Source organism: Anas acuta, chromosome 8 (genome assembly GCF_963932015.1).
Source record: "Anas acuta chromosome 8, bAnaAcu1.1, whole genome shotgun sequence".
NCBI lineage: Eukaryota > Metazoa > Chordata > Aves > Anseriformes > Anatidae > Anas > Anas acuta.
Genome location: NC_088986.1, coordinates 1,477,545 through 1,502,493, shown reverse-complemented (window position 1 = coordinate 1,502,493; position 24,949 = coordinate 1,477,545). Strand labels below are relative to the sequence as shown.

The window sequence follows — 24,949 nt, the reverse complement described above, 5'->3', positions numbered from 1 at the left end:
AAATGATATATGGGTCAACTTTAATAAAAAAAGAAAATGATCTCACTTTAAATACATACCCAGGCATTTCCATCAGCAATTCCCCCTTCGGAAAGCTGAGCACCCAGCACTGTCACTACCATCAACACATCTTTGAAGTTCTGACCTCAGATGCATTCTCCTGCTTTACATCAATTTCTGTCACCACTCTTTCCTTCCCCATTATCACCTGCTCCACAAAGAGCTCAACATTTCACATAAAATCCCCTAGGAAATGCAGAAGCCGTATGTAAGGCTGCAAAGTGTCTTCTGTCCTTCACCTTCAGTGCTTTAGAAGTTTCTCAAAATGTTGGGAGAGGGGAGTTGTGGTTATGCCATGGAAGGAATCACAGAATTTCTAGGTTGGAAGAGACCTCAAGATCATTGAGTCCAACCTCTGACCTAACACTAACAGTCCCCACTAAACCATATCCCTAAGCTCTACATCTAAACGTCTTTTAAAGACCTCCAGGGATGGTGACTCCACCACTTCCCTGGGCAGCCTGTTCCAGTGTCTCACAACCCTTTCGGTAAAGAAGTTCTTCCTAACATCTAACCTAAAACACAGAATCACAGAATTTCTAGGAGGGATGATGTGAACCGAAACAATCACAACTCCCAAAAGAAATGCCCCAGATCAGCCTGAATAGTGGATCAGGCTGCTAATTTCCTTCATGGGCTATATCGGGATCCCCTCCGTGGCTGCACCAGTGCCTACAACAAACTTCTTGACTGCGATTTTGTTCAACAGTTTCAGTAGCAAATGTCCACCACTCACCTCATTCTGACCAGTCAACTAACAAGTATTTTAGGAAAGTGCAAACCAGATCTGCAATCCTAATTTCTTTAGGGGGGTTCTGTAGAAGCCCAGATAACCCCAACCCCACTTTTAGCAACTCTTCTGCCTCTGAAATGTCTGTGTTGCCTGTGATGGGTCTCCCTGCCTTCCCCAGGCCACCACAGGGAGCCTCCTGAGCAGCTCCTGGCTTTGCTGAAGCCCCACAGGGCCACGGGAGAGGTTTCCTGCAATCCCATACTCAATACGAGGGAGAACATCACAGACACTCCTGCCTGTTTCCAGTTTAAATGAGAAACAGGGACTATTTTAAATTGTTATAGCGCATCGAATCTTAATGATTATTGTCAAGATTTTTTATTAACATATACAACGTATTTACCTACAAAATCTTCCTCCTGCCTACGCTGGATTCTTACATTCACCAGCGTATTAGTCACTGCTTAATTATCCCTGCGAAGCCTCATTAATATGTATGGCCGAGAGCTCTCTGGCAGGAGCGCATTTTAATGAAGCGGCTGCAAGGCAACAAGCTGTAATTTCTCGGGGGTTATGCCATGACTAACAACAGCAAACTGACTACAGCGGCCCAGAAACAGTGTGAGGTACGGAGGCAAGGAAATCAAATTCATTTTAATATTTTAATTATACGCCTAATTAGAAAGCGTTTATGCATCTCAGCTGAGCAGTTGCGGCACCGAACGATGGAGAGCTATGGACAGCAAATGTCACTGAAAAGTGTGGATTTTCAGCAATCTGCAGCTTTTTGTGGTTCAGTGGAGGACTTGGGTTAGGTCAGGGGCTGGGCTGGGTGATCCTGGAGGTCTCTGCCATGATTCTGTGGTGATTCTGTGGTGATTTTGTGTAACGCCCTGCATGAAGGGGGGGGACGTGGAAGACCAGGCACTTTGCGGCCATCCTTTACCATTCTGTATTTAACAGAATACAGAATTCTGTATTTAACAGAACACAGAATTCTTTATTTATTCGGTGAGGTCCCAGCGTGTTATTTCTGAGGCACCATTCTATAAACCCCGTGTAACTCCCACACCAAACACTCTGTGTGTGTGTGTGCGTTGTGCTTATCGCCGACACCGGCAACTCTGCCGCTACTGGTGCAGCTCCGGCACTCCAAAACACCGTTCACCATCAACCTTTTTTGCCTCTTTTCACTCGGAAAGTCCTAGAGGACACCGTGAGGCCGCCCTGAGGCCTCCGGGGCCGGGCGGGTGGCGGAGCCGCCCCCGGGGCGGGCCCGGTGGGGAGGACGCGGCGGCGGCTGCCCGCGTAAGGGTCGCTGGAGCGGTGGAGGCCGCGGCGGGTGTGGGGAAGGAGAAGGAGAAAGAGAAGGAGAAGGAGAAGGGAGGAGGCGGTGGGACGAGCCCAGCCGAGCCGGGCAGAGCCGGGCAGGAGGAGCGGGGCCCCCGCGGCTCGTCCCGCCCGGCCTCGGTGCAGGCCCCGCGGCTGCCCCGGGCAGGCTCCATGCAGGGTGCCCCGGAGCACAGGGGCCGTGCTTGCAGCTCGGGGGCTGTAACGCAGAGTTTGGGAAGGGATTTTTGTGCCCCCCGCCGCTCTAACAGCGCCAAACAAGTTGTTAAAAGTGGAAATTTCACCAATCGTGGCCTCGCTCCTGTAGCAGCCGCCACCTCGCTGATTTCTGCCTATTAATCCTTGCCTTTTCCGCCCCGGGGAGGCTGGGTTTTAATTTGTAAATGCGGTTTCTCCTCTCTTTTAACTCCTAGGGCCATGTGGAACAATCTCACCTTCTGCTCCGTGTGCAAGCTCGCCCCTAAGCCCACGCCGCTGCTGCTGCCCAGATTCCTGCCTTTAGCTCATGTGTTCAAAAGGAGGTGTAAGGGCCTCGGTGGCAGTAAGCACCCAGCACAGACACCACAAAACGAGGGGCTGAAAAGGACGAGCAGCCTGCTCCCCGCTCGTTTAGTAAGTAGCAAAGCAAAATGTAGGCGGTATGCGAAAACCTACCCTGTTTTAGATGGACGCGTCCTGTCCGTGTACCGACATGTGTTTGAAGAAAATTTAAGGAACAGTGAGGCTGTTGTTAAAAGGTAATGACTGGTTTTTGTGGTGTTTTCAAAGTGCTGATACGTGTGAGGTGATGTGAGCATTACTTACAGGTGCTTTCAGCAACTCTGAACCCAGGAAGATCGCTAGTTAAAAACTCCAGAGATGAAAAATAATAATAATAATAAAAAGTTGGTTAGTATTTTTTTCTGACCGCTTTGAAGCTTTAGTTTCCTTGCTGTTTCCTGGTCAGTTTCTGTTGGCTGAGGTGCCTGAAGCTAGGTGCAGGCTGTGTTTAAAATACTGTCATATGACATTGTTCTGCACATATTGCCAACAACTATTTTTAGGCCTTCATAAAATTTGCTCAGGTTTGATTTTGCATGTAAAGAGATAAATGGTGACCCGTGCACTTAAAGATCCCTCCTGAATGAGGGGGTAACAGTTACTGAAATTAATCATGGTTCACTGATAAAACAGGAAAACGTGTTTCATGCATTTGGCCTTAAGGATCAGATGGCAAAAATTCAAAGGCCTTTGTTCAGAGGAATGATAGGGGAGCTGAAAGCCCAGCTATGGAAAACACACTGTGCCCTCCTGTGGTGGCATTTACAACACTATTAAAATCCTTAGCTTTTTTTCTGCTGAGGTTTTTCGACCTCTACAGTCTGCAGGAAGCCGTAATAAAGTAATGGAGTCACGCACAGAGTGGTTTGTAAATAGTTACATCAGATGGTATTTTTATTTAAAGATGATGCATCTTGGTGAAAAATATTTGACTTAAAATAAATATAAATCCTTGCTTGTTTAAGACCAAAGTTATTGGAGGTACCACGTTTGTTTCCAGTTTTGCTCAGTTCATTATCTGTATTTTATGCTGCCCTGATAATAGCAAATGGTAATCAATGTCTCTTTTTGATGATTGTAGTGACACTGCAGTATTCACTCTGTTAAAAGTTCATCTTCCATGCTGTTGAGTATACGTCAGGCCTGTCAAAAAAGCTTTCACAACATGTTGAGGGGGAGCAGAGGAGGAATTCATTGAATGGGTTCTTCCCTAGAGTAGTTGGAACCTGGAGTTAAATGTCCGTGCTGAATTAGGAATAGCAAATTATGATAGCCTTATCAGTATTTGCACGTTTATAGGCTAAAGATGTAGAGCAGCATCTCTCAAAGTCTGCTCTGATAGCTGGTGGTCAGCCCCTCCTCAGGACTCCATTCCTGGGGTTGCTGATGGTGATTGAAGTAGGGTCATATATTGTAAAATGCTGCGTTGGATGCATAAAGGCAACACCTGGGAGGGACAGGTGTTAATTAATATGGCTTAATATTGTCTCCTAGCTATGAGCAAAAAGCTACAGATAGAATTATATTATTTCTGTTTGTGTTATTTCTATATGATTCTAATGTAATTAATTTATATTATTTCACTCTTCTTGGGGGGTCATTGTTGGGTTTGGAAATGTGACCTCTGAATAATGAAACTAAAACGACACATCTCTGCTTTTTGTTACACTTTGGAAGAAGACTTATGCCTTTGAATTGAGTGCTCTGTTAAGCAGACCTTAACTGTCATTAACAAGTTCCTTTCACAAATGATAATCCGCAAATGTGAATTAATGTTGTTCATGGCATTGGTATGAAAGCTGTGCAATACGTTTAAGTCCCGTGCTAAATCTACGGAAGATTATCTCGTAAATTAAGGTGGCTTTCATTAATTGAAACTTTCTTTTCTAAATCAGATACTCAGAATTGCTAGAGTTGGTCAGTAAAGGAGGGGGAGAGAATGCCATCTTGCGTCATACTCAGAGAAACAAGAAGCTGTTTGTTCGTGAGCGCCTGAAGCTGCTTCTTGATGATGAGTCTTTTCTCGAACTGTCTCCTCTCGCAGGCCTCAATATGCCTTATGGTGATGTTCCTGCTGCTGGATGCCTTACTGGTAATTGCTGGAAAGTTTCACGTTAGAGGTTATGGAAAATTCGTGAAGTTCATTTGTTTAATTGTTTGTATCTTTAAATATGATTCAAGTTAGATCTGAAGATGCGTATGGGCTGAGGGTATGGGCTGAAGCAGCCCATGCTGGAGATGCAGCCCAGAAGGAAGAAGTGTTTTGGGCCATTGTGAACCTTAATGTAATTTGAGGGGTGCTGTCTGGGTGCACTGATGAGTATGTAGTGTACGTTAGTTGTGGTCTGTGTGTGCTGCACACCTTCCCATAGCATCTGGCCTTCCTCTCCAAAGTTACGGTGTTTGTTCTTACTGGGAAACGAAGAAGGATACATGTAGTCAGGTTTATGGAATATAACATGGAAGAGCTTGGACTCTTCCCAACATGGAAGAGTTCAGCCACTGATGCATTATTTTCCGTTGTTCTTTGCTGGGAAATCTGGAGGAAACCTTTAAAGAAAAAATTGTTTTAATTTCTTCTAGATCTAATAATTTATTTGACGTACCAGTTACTGATTTTTGTGTCAAAAGGTTAGAATGATGAGTCATTTAAGCTGATGCCTGTTGAATGAAACGGGACCAAGTCAGTGTGTGACACAGGCACTGAGACATTTATTTTGTAATGCTTTTCAAATTATGAACAATTCATTGCACTTCAAAGAGCGGTTCCAGTTTAAAAAACAACTAGAAGAATGGATTGTGAAATCCTGTCTTTTCTTGAGTCACAGACTTAGATTTTTCAGTTTTATGTAGGTAATTTTTAATTGCCTTCACTGTTAACTCAGTCCAAGAGCTGGAAGTCACATTATTATTATTTTTTTTTTCTCTTATAGTGATACCAGGAATAAGTTGTATTTCAAGTTCAGTCTTCTGTCATTTAGATTTTTTTTGTATGTGTGTGTGTGTCATTAGCTTTCATTTTCTTATTCCAGAGAAGAGCTATGGATTTCTTCCCTATGTGGTATTTGCCAGTTAATTTGCAGCTTATTGATATCACCACAATGACATCCTAGCTAAAATTTGGCCTCCTTGTTTCATATCTGGTGTCTCAGAGAGTCCTGATAAACATCTGTGGTATCACTTGTAGGAATTGGAAAAATCTGTGGGGTTTGGTGCGTCTTCACGGCAAATGATGCAACTGTAAAGGGAGGAACTATTTACCCGATTGGAGTGAAGAAACAGCTAAGAGCTCAGGAAATAGCCATGCAGAACAGACTGCTGGCTGTGTACCTTGTCGACAGCGGGGGAGCATTCCTGCCACTTCAGGTAATATCTAGAACCAGTTCATAGAGGAAAACACCTACTGCTTGTTTTATTCATACTCATTTTCTAGAAATAAATCTCAGATTTATGTTTTGTTTTCTTGGCTGCCTGATTTTCATTCAATTTAAGTTGTACTTAAATGGAGTTTTGCCTGCAAATCTGAGTCTAGAACATGATATGTAACAGTAGAGACAGCTTTGACTAATCTCTCATCTAGCATCTGATCGAAGTTTAAAAGCTTGACTATCAGCATTGGGAAGAAAGTGCAGAGCAAGCCGGTATCATGGATACTCCTCAGTGTGCTGAAACACGTTGGTGTCCTTGAGAAGTTAGAACATTGTTTGAAGTTTCCATTTTCAACTTCAGAACCTTTAAAAGTAGTCTGTATTTTGTTATGAAGTCTGTTACAGTGATGCACAAACCTCCGTGGCCTTCAAAAATGCAGTTTTTAAAATTCTTGCTGTAGTAGGAAAAACTTGTGCAGGTTACTTTCCAGTGCACAGAGGTCACATCATCACAGACTAGAGCTATTCTCTCTCCAGACTGAAACCAAACACGTAGAAGAAGGTTTTATCCAAATTCAAGCTCTGAACTGAAAACTAGAGTAAAAAGGGAAATTGTCCTGAAGTCATTTCACAGATGAAGTACGAACATGAGCTTCCACTTCTCCACGTTTCCAATTTAAGCCTGTCTAGAACAAATGGTTTTCATAAAACATCGGAAGACTTTCTCTGCTTTTGAAACATTGATGGCCATGGGTGCTTTTGGGGAATTGTGCAATGTGTAAGGGTAACAAATACAGCGGAGGGTGCTGCATGTAAAAGTTTCTGATACGCTTGTTAGCGGTGACCTTCCCAGAATCAGTTACAATGCTTTTGTGAATGATTGAAGCAAAGAGGAAGTGCTGGCTTTTACAGTTGATACTGAAACTTACTTTGTTTTCTCCTGTCAGTCAGAGCTGTTTCCTGACAAGTCACACGGTGGCAGAGTTTTCTACAATGAAGCAATAATGTCTGCTATGAAAATCCCTCAGGTACAGTGTCATTTTGAATACAAGTGTTATGCGGGTGATAAATAGAGTTCTGAAAAAAAAAAGAAAGAAGTTTTCTTAATAGGGTTTCTAGGAGCAGCTGTCAAGCATGCAAGAAATTTCTGAAAGCTGACCTTTTCTGTTTGTGGGGTGGGGAGATGTGAGTAGTATCTCACAGACAAGAACACTTCTCCCTTAAGGGAACTTCTAAGTGCTTACTGACTGATTTTGATGGAAAGCATCAAATCATGAGGTGGTTTCAGGGTAAACATTGAGCTCTGTGATGTCAAGAGCAGCAACGCTGTTCATGCTGGTATTTGTGTCTGTAGTTCGTGGTTCTCCAGGCTGCAATTTATCCTCTTGAACATTCCTGCAATAAAGGTGATGGCTTTGCCCTTCCATTCTTCCCTCTGCAGCACAGTGCTTTGTTTTCGTTTGTGTCCTTCAGGTGGCAGTAGTGTGTGGCTCCTGCGTAGCTGGAGGTGCCTACGTTCCAACCATGGCCGAAGAAGCTGTGATTATAGATAAAATCGGCACTTTGTTCCTTGCTGGCCCACCCCTGGTAAAAGCTGCTACTGGAGAATATGTCTCTCCTGAGGACCTGGGAGGAGCAAAACTTCATTCTAAGTATGTGAAATAATTCTCAAAAGTTGTTGAGAGCTCAGCACACTTAGCTTTAAAGAACATAAAACAGTAAGTGTTCGAGTATTCATATACTGTGGTGATGGGAAACTGCATAAGAAATTACTTCTTTTTTTTTTTCTGCCCTAAACTAATGCATGCAGAGGTGGCATAGCTTCTTTGCATTTGTCCACTTCTGAAGACACTAGAGTAACTTGCTGCAAAGAATCTGGATGCTTGTAAAAGTATCTGAAGCAAAGAAGGAAAAAAAAGAAAACCTATCTGCCTCTGCTGTTGATGAGGGTTTCATAGCAGGAGATGAGCAAGCAGGAAATAAACCTGACAGTAGTAGCTATGTAACTGTTTCCTTAATGTTATTTTTCTGTGTCAGATATTTCTGTAGTTGTCAAAATAGTTTTTTCCTTCTACACAGGGGACAAGGGTGGATTTGCTTATTTGTTTCTGGCATTCAATACTTTGTATGCAGAAACGAATTCCCAACCTTTTTCACAAAAGCAAATATTAGTGTGACAGTCAGCTGTGTTTATATATTGTATACATTGTTACTGTGTTTATATCCAAGCTGGAAGTGCTGCTACAGTGATGCAATTTTTAAAGTTTGTTTTACCTTTGTTGTTTCCAACAACATCATGGTGAGAATAGAGGCCTTTCTTTCATATATGTAGAAACAAAAGTCATGAGGAAGGACTTCGCTCTACTGTGAATTTGGTTTTGGTTTGGATTGCACAGAAATTCCTCTGATGTACTGGTTTGAGCTCATTTGTACAGGAATAAAAATGCACAATGTTTTCAAGGAGTTCAGAGATTCCCAGGACAGATGAAGGTTTGTCTTTCACTTTGGGTTCTATCAGAATTCAGATTTCATTAATTCAATGCTATTTCCTGTTGTTCTCTCTCTTAGAGTCAGTGGCTGCAGTGACCATTTTGCATCTTCAGAAAAGGAAGCCTACGAGTGTGTTCGAAATGTTATCTCAACACTGAATTACGAGCCTCTGCCAGAAGAGGTCACAGAACATGACGGTCCTCTGTATAGCTCTGATGAGCTCTTGGGGCTGGCACCGCGGGATTACAGGTGTACTCTCCCTGTGAAATTGGTAAGGTGGCAGATAATATATCCCTTCATCCTTTTGGTCTGCTTTGTCTCATATCTCCAGGTTAACAGGCAACAGGCTGTTCTCTCCTGGAGAAATGAAGCACCTGAAAAATTTCATATGATTGCCTAATCATTGCCAAGCGGTCTTTAGCCACAGCAAAGCAGAATGGCAACAAGTCTGCAGAGCTGTTGAAAATATTTAAACCAAAAACCTGCTAGAGATAAGATAATTACAGATTATGCCAGCTGATCCCCATCTGTTTCCACTCACTGTTTGAGATGCTTTTACATCAGTGTATCTTGTGCTGTGTTGGCTGCTTTTAGAACATGCATCCCTTTAGAAAGGGGTTTGTGCTCTTATTCCTCCTGTCTCCTTTGTTTTTTAAGGGGTTAAGGCTTTATGTTGTAACTTAACTGCTTAATGCAAATGTTGACTGAAAAAGCAATGAAGCTCAAACTAAATTTGTTTGAGGTTGAGACAGAAACACGTGGAGTTGCATGGCGCTATTTTTATTGTGCAGTTTTTGGAGAGGTTTGGTCTTTCTAAGGATGCGAATCCAGTATCTTCAACAGTGGTAAATTCCTGGAGTTAAGGGGATTGGCTGTAGTAAGAGTGTAGCTTTGAAAGGCAGCTCTTAAAACTGGGTTTAAAAAAAGCGTGAGCAATATGCCACTGAGTATTTTTAGGCACATAAACTGTAACTGCACATGCTGTTTTTTATAAGGTTTTTATGCATATGAACAACTGCTCTGTAACTTTGAAATAATCTTGGAATTGAACTTGGCTCAAAATATACGGTTGGTAATCGAACACAATTTTTATGTTTTGTGCATGTTGAGTATTTAACGAAGTGTGAGACATAAAAGGACCACTGTGATCATTTACTTTGACCTCTTGCATAATACAGGTCTCCCTGCTTTTGGAACAGAGCATATCTTTTTAGCAGAACCATCCTATTTTCACTCAGATTTCTGTAGGAAAGATTGTATGTTTCTTTGCAGATCCTGAGCCGTCTGCTGGATGGAAGCAGGTTCCAGGAATTCAAGGCTGACTATGGAACAACGTTAGTGACAGGATTTGGCCATGTGGAAGGGTAGGGCTATAAGACTTCATTATCAATATGCATGGACATATTTGTCTGAATAGCTTTTGTACAATATTTATGGAGTTCTGAACCAGTCAAGAATTGGTGGTGAACTATTTCTAGAAAGCCTGATCTTTTATCTCTGGGTTCTGTACTCATTGTGTTTCAGGCTGATAGCAGCAGAGTGATTACAATTGAATGGTTTTTGTGACTTTGAACTGATTTGTTTGGTCACTCAAGTCACTAGCTGAACAGCTGGAATGTTGAAGTCTCAGCAGATTCTTTAAGAAGTAAGAAACAACATCTTGAAGGGTTCCTTCCCAAACTGAGTCGAAAGCTATCCCACCTCCCACATGGTGGAGATGGAATAATAGCCATACAATAAAACCATGTGTAGTTCAGACCAGACTGTATTACTAACGCATTCCTAAGCATACAACATTCAAGACAAATCTTTAATTAAAAATAAAAAGAAGTAAAATGTATTTTAGAGACTCTTTTGGTTGACAGTATAAACTTTTCAGCATGACTCTTACATTGTATGTTATGGGAAGTGGAGAGCATCCAGAGTTCCAGCACTTTGCCTTGCACTGTGAATTGTAGCAGGTCATCTGTAACCTTACCTGCCTCCTGAGCGTTTATCCATGTTAATACTTCAACGCTTTATGTATAGGGACTGCTCTAAGACTGCTTGTTTGTTAGGTATAGCAGGTTCCTTGAGTGAAGTGATATGCATAATTGCATCCTTTTCTGTAAAAGGGCACATCTATATGTGTATGTTTCCACCCTTCCAAACATTATGTCCCGTCTTTTCGTAATTTGTGGGGAAAATGTTCCTGTGTCTGTTTTGTAGGCACTTGGTGGGAGTGGTGGCTAGCAATGGGGAGCTCACTCATGATGCTTCTCTCAAGGGCAGCCATTTCGTACAGCTGTGCAGTCACCGGAGCATTCCCATCCTTTTCTTCCAAAACACTGCTCCCCATGCAGCAGAGCCAACAAGCATCTCGCAGGTATGGCGTTTTAGCTTGACACGCTTAATTCAAGGAATTCCCTAGTTCTTGTTTCACCTAACATTACGTTTTGAGAACTGTTAGTAGAAAAATTATTATTTGATCTGCTTTTGATGGTTAAATGAAGAAGCTTTGTAATTACTTTGCTTTTAAATATTCTCATTTCATTCTAATGTTAAGCGGGCCTTTACACTTATCTAAAATGGTGCTGTCAAGCTGGCAATGCAAGCTGTAAAACTTGGAATTTGCAATGCTTTTTGCATTGAACTACAGCCTATTGGCTCTTCTGATATCACTGTGCTCCACAGAAAATAAGTATTTCTCTTTTCTAAGGCATTAAAGTACAGTATGTTTTGTCCTGGGCTTTGGAAAGCCTGATAGTAAAACCTGTGTTAGGTTCTCTCAGCAGAGACTATTTCTGCAGCTCTGTTCCTCCCAGCTGTCACCACCGCTTAAGACAAAGCCTGGCATAACTGTGTTGTGTCTAAGCTTGCTAATGCCTGGGAGAGCTAGAGTTGCTCTGTATCATAGGTTTCTGCACATAGGTTTCTGCACAGTGGTTGTAATTGTTTTGCTGATTTACATCACAAAGTAAGGGGTATAAAGGGCTGTGGTACTTAACCTATTTATGCTGTCCTATTGTTTTGGAAGAAAGGATCATAAAGAATTGCAAACTAATAAATGTTTTAGAAATAGGTTGTAAGTTTGGTGAGAGTAGAAGGAATCTAGAAGCAAGACTTTGCAGAACTAAAATCTTTATTTTCATTTCAGGCAGAGGCTCACTCCAACAGATTAAAAGCCCAGGCCTCCATGATGGCTGCTGTTGCCTGTGCTTCTGTTCCCAAAATAACCATAGTAATTGGGGGCTGTTACGGGAGCGAAAGTTATGTTATGGTAAGGATATCATAAAGGTTAATGGGTTTGGTTGTAGACTTGAGACTTTGCCCAGCTTTCTTGGCACTTTCATTTTTAAAACAATGAAAACTGTTTGTAGGCATTTAACTTGACTCACTACTTTAACTAATTTTAAAGGTAAGAAATGCATCACAAGATGTGATTGCAGAAACCTTGGTCTGCAGCTAACCTAGAACAAGTTCTAAAAAACTGGTTATTGTCTGAAAATGTCCCTCAGAGGTTCCAATCCTGCCTTTTGTTCAGCACAGGCTATTTGTTTTCAAAGATTAAGAACCACATCTTTTCCAGTTGTGTTATTGTGCGTGCTACTCAGGCTGCCAGTAAGCGTACTAGGCCTCTTTGCTTGCTTTGAATTAAACATGATGAATAATAAAATGCCAATACCAAAGGCAGTGGTAACTGTGGTGCTTGCTACTGCAGGGGGTCTGTGCTGATACAGGAGCTGTAGCTGTAATGGGAAGGATCTGTATCATTAACACTCTACAAATTAAACTGTTACATTTTGTCTTGAACTTGATTGTAGCATTCTACAGCCATTTTTTGGGATTAAATTCAGCAAGTTTATACTGAGGCTTTGTTTGTTTGTTTGTTTGTTGTTTTTGTAGTGTGGGAGATCATTCAGTCCAAATTTTCTGTTCTTGTGGCCTAATGCAAGAGTTGCTCTTGTGGATTCAAGACATTTGACCACAGTCCCACAAGCTGGGGGCAGTGATAGTACAGATGAATCAGAGCTAAAACATCTGAAACAAAGGTAAGGATGTTAATGATACAACCCCACAGTTATGCTGAGATTTAATTAGTTAAAGTACCTAATTATATTCATATTACACATGCCAAAAAAACGAAGCAAACATGAATCTACTGAAAACTATTTTAAAATTCCATGTAATTCAATGTCTACTCTTAGGATCTTCTCAAGGAAACACAGATTTTTGATTTTAAAAACCTAAAACTACACAATCCTAAATCAAGATACTGTGCTGTATATTAACTAATGGCAAGCTTCAAATATGGGGGATTGTCTGTACTGTGGAATGACTGAAATACAGAGGGATCACATCTGATACGTATTTGCTGGATCCTAATTGATTTTAACAGTAGTACTGCATGTTCACTGAAAACTGAAACACATGCCTTTTTCACCTATGACTTCATTTTACTGGACTAATATTTTTCATTAAGTTTTTGTGCTTTTTAAGCTTGTTTAATACTCTCTCTTCTCCAGGCTAGAGGAAGAAAGCAGTGCATTTTATTCTTCTGCTAGACTCTGGGATGATGGTATAATTCTACCTCAAAATACTAGAAAGGTAGGTTAGCTTTGTTTTGGTCTTTCCCCTTGTATGTTCTTTATGGTACATTTTCATCCTCAGAGCTCATCTTGTGGTGAGTGTGTCAGTCTATGATTTGCTCAAGGTCAGCTAGCATGCTGCTTCCCCAAATTAGGTCTCTGTTCTTACTCCATTTTCCTTGGTATTTAGCCTTGCAATTCTCATCTTTTCTCTACTTTGTTAGTCCATCCAAAAAGTTTGTTGAATTCTGGTTATTTTAGCGTTTCCTCGCTGTATCTCTAATTGACTTCACGTTTTGATTCAGTATTCTGATCCTTTTTCTGGGTCTTGCATAATGACTCATAATTTAATGCTCTTCACTGCTCACATTGTTTTCATTCTGTTGTCCCAGGATGTTTCATTTTGTTGATTTTCCTGCTGTAATTGCATCTTACATTTGGGATGTGCCCACCCCTGCTCCCTGCCTTTTTCTTTTAAGGCAGCAGACATCTACTCCATTAAATTATTCTCAAAACTCACAAATCTTCTTCAGTAGTATTGTTTATTAGCAATACCTAAAGTGTTCTTTGTACTCCTGAAGTTTTTTTTTCTATTTAAAGTTTATATATCCTGTCATCAATTAATACTTCTAAATAGGGTACACATTTATGGTGCTACATATACATTAAATATTTTGTATGGAGTTTATGGGAACTTTGATAAAGAGAGAACATTGAAAAATGTTTTCTAGTACTAGAGCCAAGAGACTCTTTTCACAGGTAGTTCCTAGGGAGAGGTAAAGTAATGTGACAGTTGAAATGAATCATTATTACTCTCTTCAGGTAGTTTTTAACAGCATATCACAATTCATGTTCACATATTTAGTTTTTTTTTTTTCTCCTTTTTTACACTACGCTTTTGCCACTTTATCCCATTTCTTGCTAATAGACTGAATTTGTCTTTGTCTGCAATGACAGCATGTGCTCGTGCTTAATATGCCCTTAAAAATGAATCAGCTTTTTCAAGACAATGTGCGGTGGTTGAGTAGAAGTCAAATATGTACAGTGAGATTAGGAAAATGCTTATTCTGACTCCTAATTCCAGCAGGATAGACAAAAGGCTTTGGAAAAGAAGACTATTACATATATTGTATGATAATAGTTAAAATTCTCCATTAAGATTTTGTTATGTTTAAAGACCGAAGTTTTGTATTTTCCCCTCACTGTTCTCACAACACCAAGAACTATGACTTCTTAGAAAAAGATGGACACAGAAGAGCAGGATGTTCTGCTAATTTTTGATATGTTATTGGAAATATTTGGAGTGTAGCTATGTAATAACTGAAATGGATTATCAAATAATATTTTGATTGAATGTTTACAGCCAAGTAGCTTTCCAGTGTTCCAGAAGTAATACTCATGTCACCACTGACTGAAGTGGTTTAGTGGCTTCCATACGTAATACATACACTCTGGGATCCTGTGGACATTTTTTCCTTTGTATTTTCCCTGCCCCAGTGATATGTTACACTGACAATCTGTTTCTGCTAAGTGTACAGCCAACAATTGTTCATTTTCATTTTAAATGTTCATTGTTTTGCAAAAATTAAGAACAAATGCACTATTGAATTACTGCATAACTAGTAAATCTCACTAATTTTTTGTTTCAGCGGCTCACTGCTTATATTGTTTTTTGTTTTTTAATCAGGTAATTGCACAGTGCTTACAAATTATAGAACAGCAGAAGTACCAGGTCGTGCCTTCATATCAGCATCCTATCATCAGAATGTAACTGTAGCCATTTTTGGGTAATCATCCTTTAAAATTAGCACCATGTATCAGAAGGCTTTAATGTAAATGATTTTCTAATTCTTTGATACCATTAATAAAAAAGGTTAAGCCACTGCAAACAATCCTGGATTTCAAGTCTTTTTACACTGAGTTTGTATTTTAAACCATACTCTGCTACTGCATTAATTGAAAATTTATTCTGTAGAAAGGAAGGATTAAGTTGTGATTCTGCAGCCCTCACTGGAAGCAAATTCATCCTAAGCCATAATTGTGTGATTTTTTTCATATTCATATCAAGAATATGCAGAACTCAAACCGCACTTGGACAAAGTGGGAAAGAGAAGTCACATAGGCATTACTAAAGCTTACACACCTGTAAACTAGACAGAGTAAAGGCCAAAATGGCAAGTTCAGATTTCCAGAGCAGCTCTGGAAGGGCTTTTTCTGAGGACACTAATACAGAGACCAGGAAGCAAGTTCAGTCCAACATTGCTATAGGATAAATACACCTCTTCTCAAAGTGTGCAACAGAAAGAGCACATAGCACAGTAAGTTCAGTACCTGTAGACAGGGTAATATGTAGAAAAGGCAATTCCATGCATCTTTTCCTCTGCTGAAGTAGCAAAGTACAAATTTGTAAAAGAAAACCTGTGTTATTTTACCTGTATAGTTCTTAGTACTGTACATTTTGAACTTGTGCCACAAAGTACGTTTGAAAAATACCTGGATAAGTATTTTGAAGAATCATCAACAAAACCAAAACGCTCAGTCTTAGTTAAATAGCCACACAAAGAAATGATCTAAATTCCTTCAGTGTCACTTTCTGTGTGCTTGCAAATGGCAACTGCACCTTTTCAAAGCTGGAAGAAACCTAAGGCACCGAGCTGCAGGCAGCAGTCATGCTCTTTTGAAGAGTCCGTGGAAAGTCACGGGGATGTTCACCTCCACCTCAGCCCGGGCAACTTCGCTCATGTCTTTGGCGTTCAGGATCAGGAGGTAGGCGGGCTTCGGCCCTGTGCCAGGGCTGATCACGATGCTCAGCACGACCCCTAGTAGGTAAGAAAAAACACTGGGCAGCAGGGCCAAGGCTTCTCTCAGCTTCATACAGTCCTACTCAGAGCTTATTCAGGGAATAAGTCAATAACCTTTCAAACCTAGTGCTGCTACCCACTTTGAGAAGTAGGTACAGGGCTGGGGAGGTATGAAGAAATGTGTGGAGTGCTTGGCATGAGTACAACTACTTCTTCCAGCAACAAAGCCGGAATTCACCCCACTCCTACAGGAGGAGGTTGGGGGGGGGGGAGTCAGAATAAAATACTTGGTTTAAGACAGGTTTAATTTTACAAAGCTTGGCCATCTGGAATTCTTTAAGTGTTGTTATTCCTGATGGAAAAAGGCTAGGAAATGAGGATAACAGATGAGCTAATCACAGAGGTTTTTCTCTCTCTCTCTCTTTTTTTTTTTTAACTTCTTCTTTCCCAGTATTCTCAGAAACTTGCCAACAGTGTTAGAATAAGGCACATCTCACCCAGGAGCTGTCTGCAGGTCCCCTGCCTCCTGCAGGCCCCTGGTACAGCTTTGGAGGCTGGTTTTGCCAACAGCGTGCCTGGGGCCAGGAGACACAAACTTTTCAAACAGCTGTGCAATTGACAGACCAAAATCAGTTCTTACCGTCGTCTTCCTCCAGGGCATCCGGGTGTGGAACAAAGATGGGCTCTGAGGGGTATGAATCCGGCTCCTGCCACACCCAGGTCTCCTTTGTTTTAACATTCAGCTTACAAAGCTAAGGGTGGAAAAATTAAAACCACATCTCAGAAGTAGCCTTTCTTGTCCTTAAACCAACAGCTCATCAAAGAGATGGGCCTCACCCGTTTGCTGATAGTTACCCTGTCTGGAACAAAGTGATTCAGTCCAAGCCCATAGGTGTATGTGTAGGGTTTCCCACCGTATTTCTTGTAATTGATCTGTGGAAATTCAAAGGCTGCAAAGATACGTACGTATGCATGAGGATTAGTAGGACACGGCCAGCTGATGGTACTTGAGTTGTGTGGCTGTGACTCGGAGCTTTCACCTTACCGTGGCGTGGGCCTGAGAAAATAACTTCTGGCTCCAGCCAGATGGTCTCGTCGCTGCGCAGGGTCGCTGTGGCTGTGGTGTAGGGCAGGGTGACCAAGTTCTTGCCCGTGTCGGCCTGGGACAAGCAAAAATATCCAAGAGAAATGGAGAAACGTTTCTCTGAGTCAAAAAGCAACATGCAGGAAATCGAATAGAATAACATTCCCAGCTCTGGGAAATAAGTTTCTTTAAAGACTCATGCTTTAAGAGTATTTTCCCTTCCTTTAGAAGCTTTAATTTGAATTAAGTGTGACCTGGCAGAGCACTTGGCCACAAGCTGCAGGAGTGGTGCAGACACTGGTGCCTGCAGGTACCTTGTCGATGTTGAGGGGCAGCACGTATCTGCGGGCTTCGGGCTGCGGCGCCTTCTCCGCCTGCCTCTTCACCTCGTCCCAGTTCGCCCGCAGGTTGGCTAAATAGAGGTAGTTGTAAACGAACTCGAACCTGCACAGACAGCAAACAGACGTCATTTGTAAGTGAGGAGTTTCAAAGCAGTTTTTTTTCCCTAAAATTCAGTTGATGACATGAGTCCATTCCAGCCCCTCAGCTGGAGCGAGCTGGGTGCCTGCCCCCCGGCACCCGATGGGTCTCAGCACCCACTCCCAGTGGCCAGGACAAGCCTGGTTTGGAGCTGCCGGCACACTGGGGATCACCTCCCTGGGGCCACATTTTTATCTGTGTTTCTACAAAAAGCACCCTTCAAGCCTAAGTCAGATTCTGCTGAACACAGCAGAACAGCATCAGCCCTTTGGTAGTCACAGGGAGATTAAAGATGAAGGCAAACGAGGGCTGAGAAGATGAGTCTGAAACAGGCTGTCCGCATCACAGGGGAATTGTCACGCTGTACAGCCAAAGGATCATGAAGAGGGATTCTCAGAGTGGCTGATGGAGGCGGTCTGGGTGCCAGGAGGGGATGCCCACGCAGCAGCGGGATGTGCAGCCCTGTGGGCTGGGATGGTGGCACCGGTCCCCAGCCGCCTTCCACTCACCCCTTCCAGGTGCAGAGATCGACGATGAGAAATCCGTTATCCTCGTAGGTGTTAATGTGATGGAAGAGGTTGAAGGCCGAGGTGCGGAACTTGATATTGAGGAGCCGCCCTTTTTTTTTCTCTGCCACGTGAAGCCAGACCTGAAAGGTGGCAGCAATTTGGTTTTGCTTGCATGGACACCGGAGACCCCCTGGCCCATGAGCGGGCACAGCCTGCCAGCCGCTTACCCCCATGGTCTCGTTGGACTCGAAGCAGTCCATGTAGTTGGCTCCCCACAGGCTCCAGGAGGAGAGGAACTTGAGCAGGTTGATTTTCACCGGGGTTTCAACAAACACGATGTAGTTCGGGGTCAGTCCGAAGCTGTTTGGAAACACACGGGGAGCACACTGAGCTCCTGGAGCACGTGGCTCCATGGCTATAGCACACAGAGCAGAATTTCAACGTGTAGCAATACAAATATCCCAATTTCGGTACCTCCCCTAATTTCAGTTGCTGCTTACATGCAAGGACAAGCCATGGGTGCCACTTCGTTAGAGCATGCAACCCCACCAAGGCGGCACAAGTGTGCCCATACCGTCCTGTAGCAGCACCAAAAAGGACTCTGCCACCAAATGCTCGTTTTCTAAAGCAGCTGCTCCAACCTGGGAACATGCTGCATGGAGCAAGGAACCCCTGAGCCAGGCACACGTTACCTGTGAACATAGGAAGGCTTAAATCTGTCGCTGCAAGGAAACTGCACCACCACCTCTGCCTTGTTCATCGGGTCCTCCTTGTCTGCAACGGGACAGTCCAACAGTTAGGGGAGAAGTGGCATCCGTGCCTACTTTGCCTGCCTGGCTACTGTTTGCCCAGCAAGGCTTCTGCCTTTAACACAAAGCAAGATCGTGATCTGGAAGCCATATAAATAACTGTATTAATGATAATTGTTTTAAAGATGATAACTTAAAAAAAACAGTCAAAAAAAAAAAAAGACAAAACTCATTTGAAGAACAAAAAGTGATTTATAGGAGAAGATTTTTGCAAGCAGAATCACAGGTGCATTTAACTGACCTGCCTGGAGCGGGGGGATCCGTATGATGTTGTAGGCAAGGGAAAAGTTTTTTCCAAAGCAGTTGCCGATGTTGTAAACCGTCCCATCGTTCTCAACGTGGGGATGCGCCGTCGCCCCGTTGACGGAGACGTACTTGCAGAGATCCACCTGGAGGGCAAGATGCAGAAAGTCAGGGCTCCCTGGGCAGGAGGTGGGCTCACCTGCCCTGCCAGGTGAAGGCGTTCTTGCCTTGCACAAAGTTCTTCTCTAAGAACTTCTTCTCTGCAGGTTGGGCATTGGCCATGGAGCTGGGAACAGCCCCAAAGCACGCGCTCTGTGCCATGCAGCCAAACCACAGCTCGGCTCCAGCTGACGTGAAGCCCGTAGCCTCCAAATCAAACGCTCCCTTTGTAACAGCACTCCCCCACGAGACAGAAGCCGAGCACAAACACCTACCTGCTTAATCGTCTCTAAAGTGTCCGGGTTAATTCTGGTTATAAAGTTGGTCTCGGTGCAGGCGTAGTAATCCTCACCCACGGGGTAGACGTTAACGAGGGCGTTATCAGTGACCTCCACGCCTTTGAAGTAGGAAAAGAACCTGAGCGGAGGAAGGCAGCGCCAGGTCAGTGGCTCTGGAGGCGGGAGCCCCATGGCACAGGACTGCGGTGTCCTCTCGGGGCCCCTCGGTACCTGGAGAAAATGTTCTTGCAGGGATCCGGGTAGGCGTAGGTGCCGAATTCGGTTATCACGATCCTCTTCTCCGTCATTGCTCTCACGTAAGCATCAGTCCGAACAAACCTGGAGAGGGTAGGGGGTAAGGGTGACCATATGGCACAGGTATGGTCACATGAATGTGTCAGGCCACATAATCAACATAAATACAAGTAATCTAGCCTCAGAGCAGGCCTTGTGAGACCTGTGAGAAGCAGAGGCCTTCACAGCCCAGCCTCGGGCAGCCGTCCGAGCCACAACCCACACATGGGGTCCCAAATCTGCCCCCATCAGCTGGCACAGCAGGAGGGAGGCCCTGGTCAGCTGAAGCTGGCCAGAAACGTCCCAGTTCCTCCCAGCTGGCCTTCACCGAGTGCCCAGTGGCCCCCAGCTTTGGCCTGAGGATGGGGTTGGGCTCCCAGACACAGCATGGGAGGTCAAGCAACCCCCTGCCCATATCACCACAAAAAACAAGACGTGAATGTGGGAAAAGTAGCATTTCTGCTAAGTGCCTGCCCTCACGGGGCGGCAGCTCCCGTCCCCGCCTCACAAGCCCAAAACAAGGCTGGGTCCCCCCGGGCAGCGTCCCCGTACCTGCGGTGGTAGGTGACGTGCCCCTCCTTGAAATCGAACTTGTGCAGCAGTGCCTGGCCGTCAAAGAGGTGGTAGAAGGGCTCTGCCCCGACCTCGAACAAGCCGGGCCCGCAGCGAAGGAGGCTCCCCCTGAGCCAGGTGGGGATCCTGCCTGTGGGAGACGCAGCGCCGTGAGTGCTGGGGGCAGCACCGGCCGGACCAAAGCTGTTTTATTGCATTGAGGGGAAAAAACAAACTTCAAAGCATTTTATCTTCCTTATCTTTATCCTATGTTTACTAAACACATTTTTGTTTTTTTTTTTAAAGAAAAATCATGAGCCCTTTGGTCCATTTTCTTCTTCCTTTATGAAGTCAGAGGAAAAGAAAACATCCAAAACCAAAATGCCCAAGGATCCCACAGCCAATCTGCTCTTCCTCCACCCCAAACCTGCCAGCCCTGCCACAGCCTTCATCTCCTACACATTCAACCCAGTGCTCCAGGACCTGTGAAGCCCCTGAGACCTGGGGAGCTGGTGGCCCAGGTGCTCCCAAGATCAGGACGGGGCTCACAAGGCACAAGAGGAGGCTGAGGGCACACCAACCTGTGACATGGGCGGTTACCGGAGAGGACAGCTCCTCCACCGTCTCAAAGAGCTTCTTGTACCCTCCTGCAGGATGCTCCACTCTGCAAGGGTCAGGAGAGCTGGGTTAGCGTGACTCTGGCAACCCCCAGGAGCCAGCAAATTTTAACTTTGGGTGGATAAATCTGTGGCTGGCAAATAACTGGTGGCAAATAACTCCATCAGGAGTGGCCAGAAAGCAGGGGTCCTCCTCAGAGTCAGAAATCCAACTTGTATCTCCCAGGTCTTGGATAAGCTTTTTAATTTTTTAATTTTTCTTTTATAAGCGAAGTGCATTTGAGCACGCAGCTGAGCTTTGTTCATTCCCAGCAGGAGCAGACACCGGCCGTGGGGCCCTTCCCATGGAAGCCGGGGCCCTCTCCTGCTGCCTGGGGGGCAGCTGAGCCCCCACATCCCACACGTGGGGTGTAGCAGCACCATCACCCACGTACCAAAACCACACAGAACCTCAGCCCTGTCCCCAACCTGCTGGTGGCCCTGGGGACCTCCAGGCACAGCTGCAGCGCTGCTCACAAGTGTGGCCACGCACCCGCTCCCACAGAGAGCACTGCAGGGATACTCACTGGCTGTACATTCTCTCCCCGGTGAAGGATTTGAGGCTGCCGAAGCCCAGGGTGAGGCCGGGGCAGCGTGCTGGGATTTATGTGAGCAGTAAGTCCCGCTGGAGGAAGCCCCAGGGCCCACCCGCAGCCAATGAGCTCCCCGCTGCGAACAGAAGGGGCTTTCACCACCCAAATCCTGCCGGTGCTTGGCGAGGTTTTGTCTTGCCCTTCGCACAAAAAGAGGCTTTAAATGTTTCTCAGAGACCTAAATTCTCCCCAGGCAGAAGTGATTAGAAGGAAACAAACAGCAGAAGAGCGGAGACACTGGCTGCAGCCTCAACTCTCCACCACAGGAGCCCAACAGCACCCACATCGCTGCAGCCGCTCCATCCCGTGATGGTGTCCCCATCCCATGCCACCATCCCCATCCCATGATGCTGTCCCCATCCCATACCACCGTCCCCATCCCATGATGCTGTCCCCATCCCGCAGCACAGCTCAGTGCTTCGCCCAGCCTCCAGCTGCAGCACACTCCTTTGGAAGGACGGAGATTTTTTTTTCACTTACAAATTGCTCTTTCTCCCAGACTAAAACTTTACAGGGAGCAGTCAATTTTTTATTTATTTTTTTTCCTAGAATTTAAAAAACCACAAACATCTTTCACCGAGAGGCTGTGGTTCTCCTGTTCCGAAACAAACTTCGGAACCAAGTTAGGTCCCCACGCCCAAATTGAAGGTTGCTGGTTATAACGTTACAGTTATAGATAAATCAAGCATGTAGGAAGACTACTGATAATTCAAGATTTCTCCCCAAAAGTGCTTTGCTTGTGAAGGGTTGAACACGGGCATACCAATAACCCAAGGCAGCATGCTACTGCCTTGCTACTCACACAAATCACACCACGGCAGCAACCTCGGCACAGCTCCCATGGAGGGACCAAGGCATCGCTGACCAAGCAGCTCCCGAGTTGTCTCCGTGAGGTCTTTGGCTGAGGCCTCCCACTCGCCCCTCGTATTGAGCAACCTTAATGATGTGGGAATTTGTCTGGGGAGGCATCCTAGGAGTGAGTACTTTCAACACGAACTTGCGTGCTGGTTTGAGGCCTCTTACACAGTGGAAATAACACAGATTTTTAATTAACCCCAGAAGGATGCCTAACAGTGTCCTCATCCTCGATGTCACGAAAATCCACCGTTTCCATGGTGACAGCATCCACCAGGCAGCACAAAAACCTCCCAGCCCCGTGCTGCCAGAGCTCTTCGGGGGCACCAGCCGGGAGCAGGACGGCCACCACCAGCAGCACCCACGGCTCTCCTCCATCCTCCGTCCTCCTGCCTGGAGTGATGAGCACAAGCATCTGTGCCTGGTGTTCCTGTGCCATGACACCGGCTGTGGCACCAGCCAGTGCTGGACCCGGACACTTCTCTGATGTGGCACTGACACCACAACCAGCACCAGCCAGCACATAACCCAGCAACACGTTGCAGATTTGTTAGTCATTTTAAGTAACACAACTATAAGGGTGCTGTCATCAACACTAATTAGCAAAAAGAGGCGATGCTAAGTCCCAGTAACAGCACATCTTCCTGCCTTCCACGTGGAAAAGACAAGTTTGCTGCCTGTGATAGGCAGGAGGCCAGGTGGTATTACAGATGGCAAGCACAAACAGCTCCTAAATGCTTAAGCAAGAAAGAAGAGAGTTTGGGATCTGTTTCTGCAAAACGGTGAGTGCATTTTGCAAACCACAATAGCCTACCGTGACGGCACCCACATCAGCCACGTGCTGAGCCAACAGTTTGATTTGCTCACATGAAGGCCGTATTTGCAAGAGCTCCCCAGCGTTGGAAGCTACATTCCAGCTGAACATGTTTTTCAAATAAATCCAGCCCATTCCAAGTGAACCCAAACACTCAAACCAAATTAAGGGTTTTAAAAAAAGACTAGAAAAATTTATGCGAGCTTAATTCTTGCATGACAGAAGTTGAGAAGCCATAGCATGAACACACGCAGTCCTTTTGTAAGTGAGAGACTGGAGTCTGAGAAGCAGCCACCCAGCCCTCTGCTCGCTGCACTCTGCTGTCTCGAAGCAAAGGGGAACAACTTCCAGGAAAGCCTTTGCTTAGATGCCCAGAGCAGAATCCTCCTTAGCAGTACGTACACTATTGCAGTCCACCCTGAATTGTTCTTTCAAGTCACTGAAAGTCAACCACAAATCCTTCCTAGTGTCAGCTTTCAGAACAGAGCTACAACCGGGGGATAATCCTGCTGCTCCCCACTGAACACAGCCGAGAGCTTACAGGCAATCGTGGATTCACATCTGATGAGCTGCTCCCCACCTAGAAGTGTAGCATTTGCAGCACAATACTTAAAAAAAATAAATACTAAAAGCTTGCAGTAAAATTTCTCACTTGAGGAAGTGATAGCTAAGAAAGGCTGAGATTAAATTTGTACCTGTTATTCATTTGGAAAGCCCCATTGCAGGTCAATTTGTCTATTTATTCAAGGTTTTGCTACATTTCTGTCAAAACCTCAGAAGGGAGCGTTAAGTAATACGGATCAAGCACTCTGAATAATGAGGGCAGCCAGCTGAAAGCTAAATCCTAAGAAATGTGAGCTTCTGGCCTGATTAGCTTAACTGGAACACAGATACACACAAGCTAAAGCATTTACGCAACACTTAGGCTGAAAGTAAGTAGAAGTTTAGGCAGGTACTGAATGTTTAGAAGCCGTCTATAGGCACTACAAACAAACGTCCATCACCTGCTATGTAAAGTGTAAAGATCTACAGGGCATCAAAGCATTTACTAACATCAGCTGAGACTGGGTTTTACCTTGGTTTGCCACTTTCAAAGTCTTCCACATAAAGAACAGCACATAATGCAAAAGGGGCATCATGCCAGCTGTGCTGCAGCTACCAGCAAGTAACTCCCACACCTCTGGAGGCTAACATGGGACTGATTTGGTATTTCACATCGATTTCTTCACATAGGAACGAAGGTAAACATCCACAAAACAAAGGTTGTGGGAGAAAAGTGTTACAAATACTGCTTTAGGCTAAAACCTTTTTAGATTGAAGTGCACAGGAACAAAATAGGATGCAAAATTATAACCTTAATTATTGTAGGACAAGTTTCAGGTAGTAAAATGAAAAAAAGACAATGATAACAAAGCCCTTTATTCTAAATAATTTATTCTAAAGTAAAAAAATTTCTCCCCATCTTAAAAAGCAAAGCAAAACAAAAGCCAACAACCCAGCTTCTTGGAGAGGCTCAGCACTATGCAGATAATATTAGGTTAGCACAATTCTGGTATGGATCGTCCCCAAGAAATGCAAAAACAAAAAAAATCCAGGTAGAGACAAGTAGTTGAGATTTGCTTTCATTTTAATTTTTATGATTGGTTTTATGACAATTCCTGTAAGAACCAGCATGTGCAAATACAGTAGAAATTCAGTTCGTCTTTGGAATGG

The 24,949-nt window shown here is 44.2% G+C and overlaps 2 protein-coding genes across 3 annotated transcripts; one reads left to right on the top strand and one right to left on the bottom strand.

Annotated features, from left to right (window-relative positions):
* Positions 1-1,964: 1,964 nt before the first annotated feature.
* On the top strand, positions 1,965-15,001 carry LOC137860283 (biotin-dependent 3-methylcrotonyl-coenzyme A carboxylase beta1 subunit-like). Of its 2 annotated transcripts, none has more exons than XM_068690352.1 (13): positions 1,965-2,101; positions 2,557-2,880; positions 4,579-4,775; positions 5,871-6,049; positions 6,999-7,079; positions 7,525-7,703; positions 8,620-8,812; positions 9,814-9,905; positions 10,750-10,906; positions 11,678-11,800; positions 12,427-12,572; positions 13,047-13,128; positions 14,797-15,001. In XM_068690352.1, the coding sequence occupies exons 2-13, from the start codon at positions 2,561-2,563 to the stop codon at positions 14,878-14,880; spliced, it is 1,833 nt and encodes a 610-aa protein (XP_068546453.1). In that variant the 5' UTR covers positions 1,965-2,101; positions 2,557-2,560; the 3' UTR covers positions 14,881-15,001. The 2 variants fall into 2 exon arrangements, with proteins under 2 accessions (XP_068546453.1, XP_068546454.1); XM_068690353.1 differs by having other exon boundaries at positions 2,101-2,119.
* RPE65 (retinoid isomerohydrolase RPE65) lies at positions 14,986-21,005 on the bottom strand. Its single transcript, XM_068690354.1, has 13 exons — positions 20,900-21,005; positions 20,319-20,469; positions 19,704-19,811; positions 19,470-19,611; positions 19,034-19,181; positions 18,676-18,757; positions 18,211-18,343; positions 17,984-18,123; positions 17,309-17,438; positions 16,956-17,070; positions 16,766-16,860; positions 16,551-16,662; positions 14,986-15,928 (listed from the first exon to the last, which is right to left on the bottom strand). Exons 3-13 carry the CDS (start codon positions 19,778-19,780, stop codon positions 15,777-15,779), a joined length of 1,326 nt encoding a protein of 441 aa, XP_068546455.1. The 5' UTR covers positions 19,781-19,811; positions 20,319-20,469; positions 20,900-21,005; the 3' UTR covers positions 14,986-15,776.
* Positions 21,006-24,949: the final 3,944 nt, after the last annotated feature.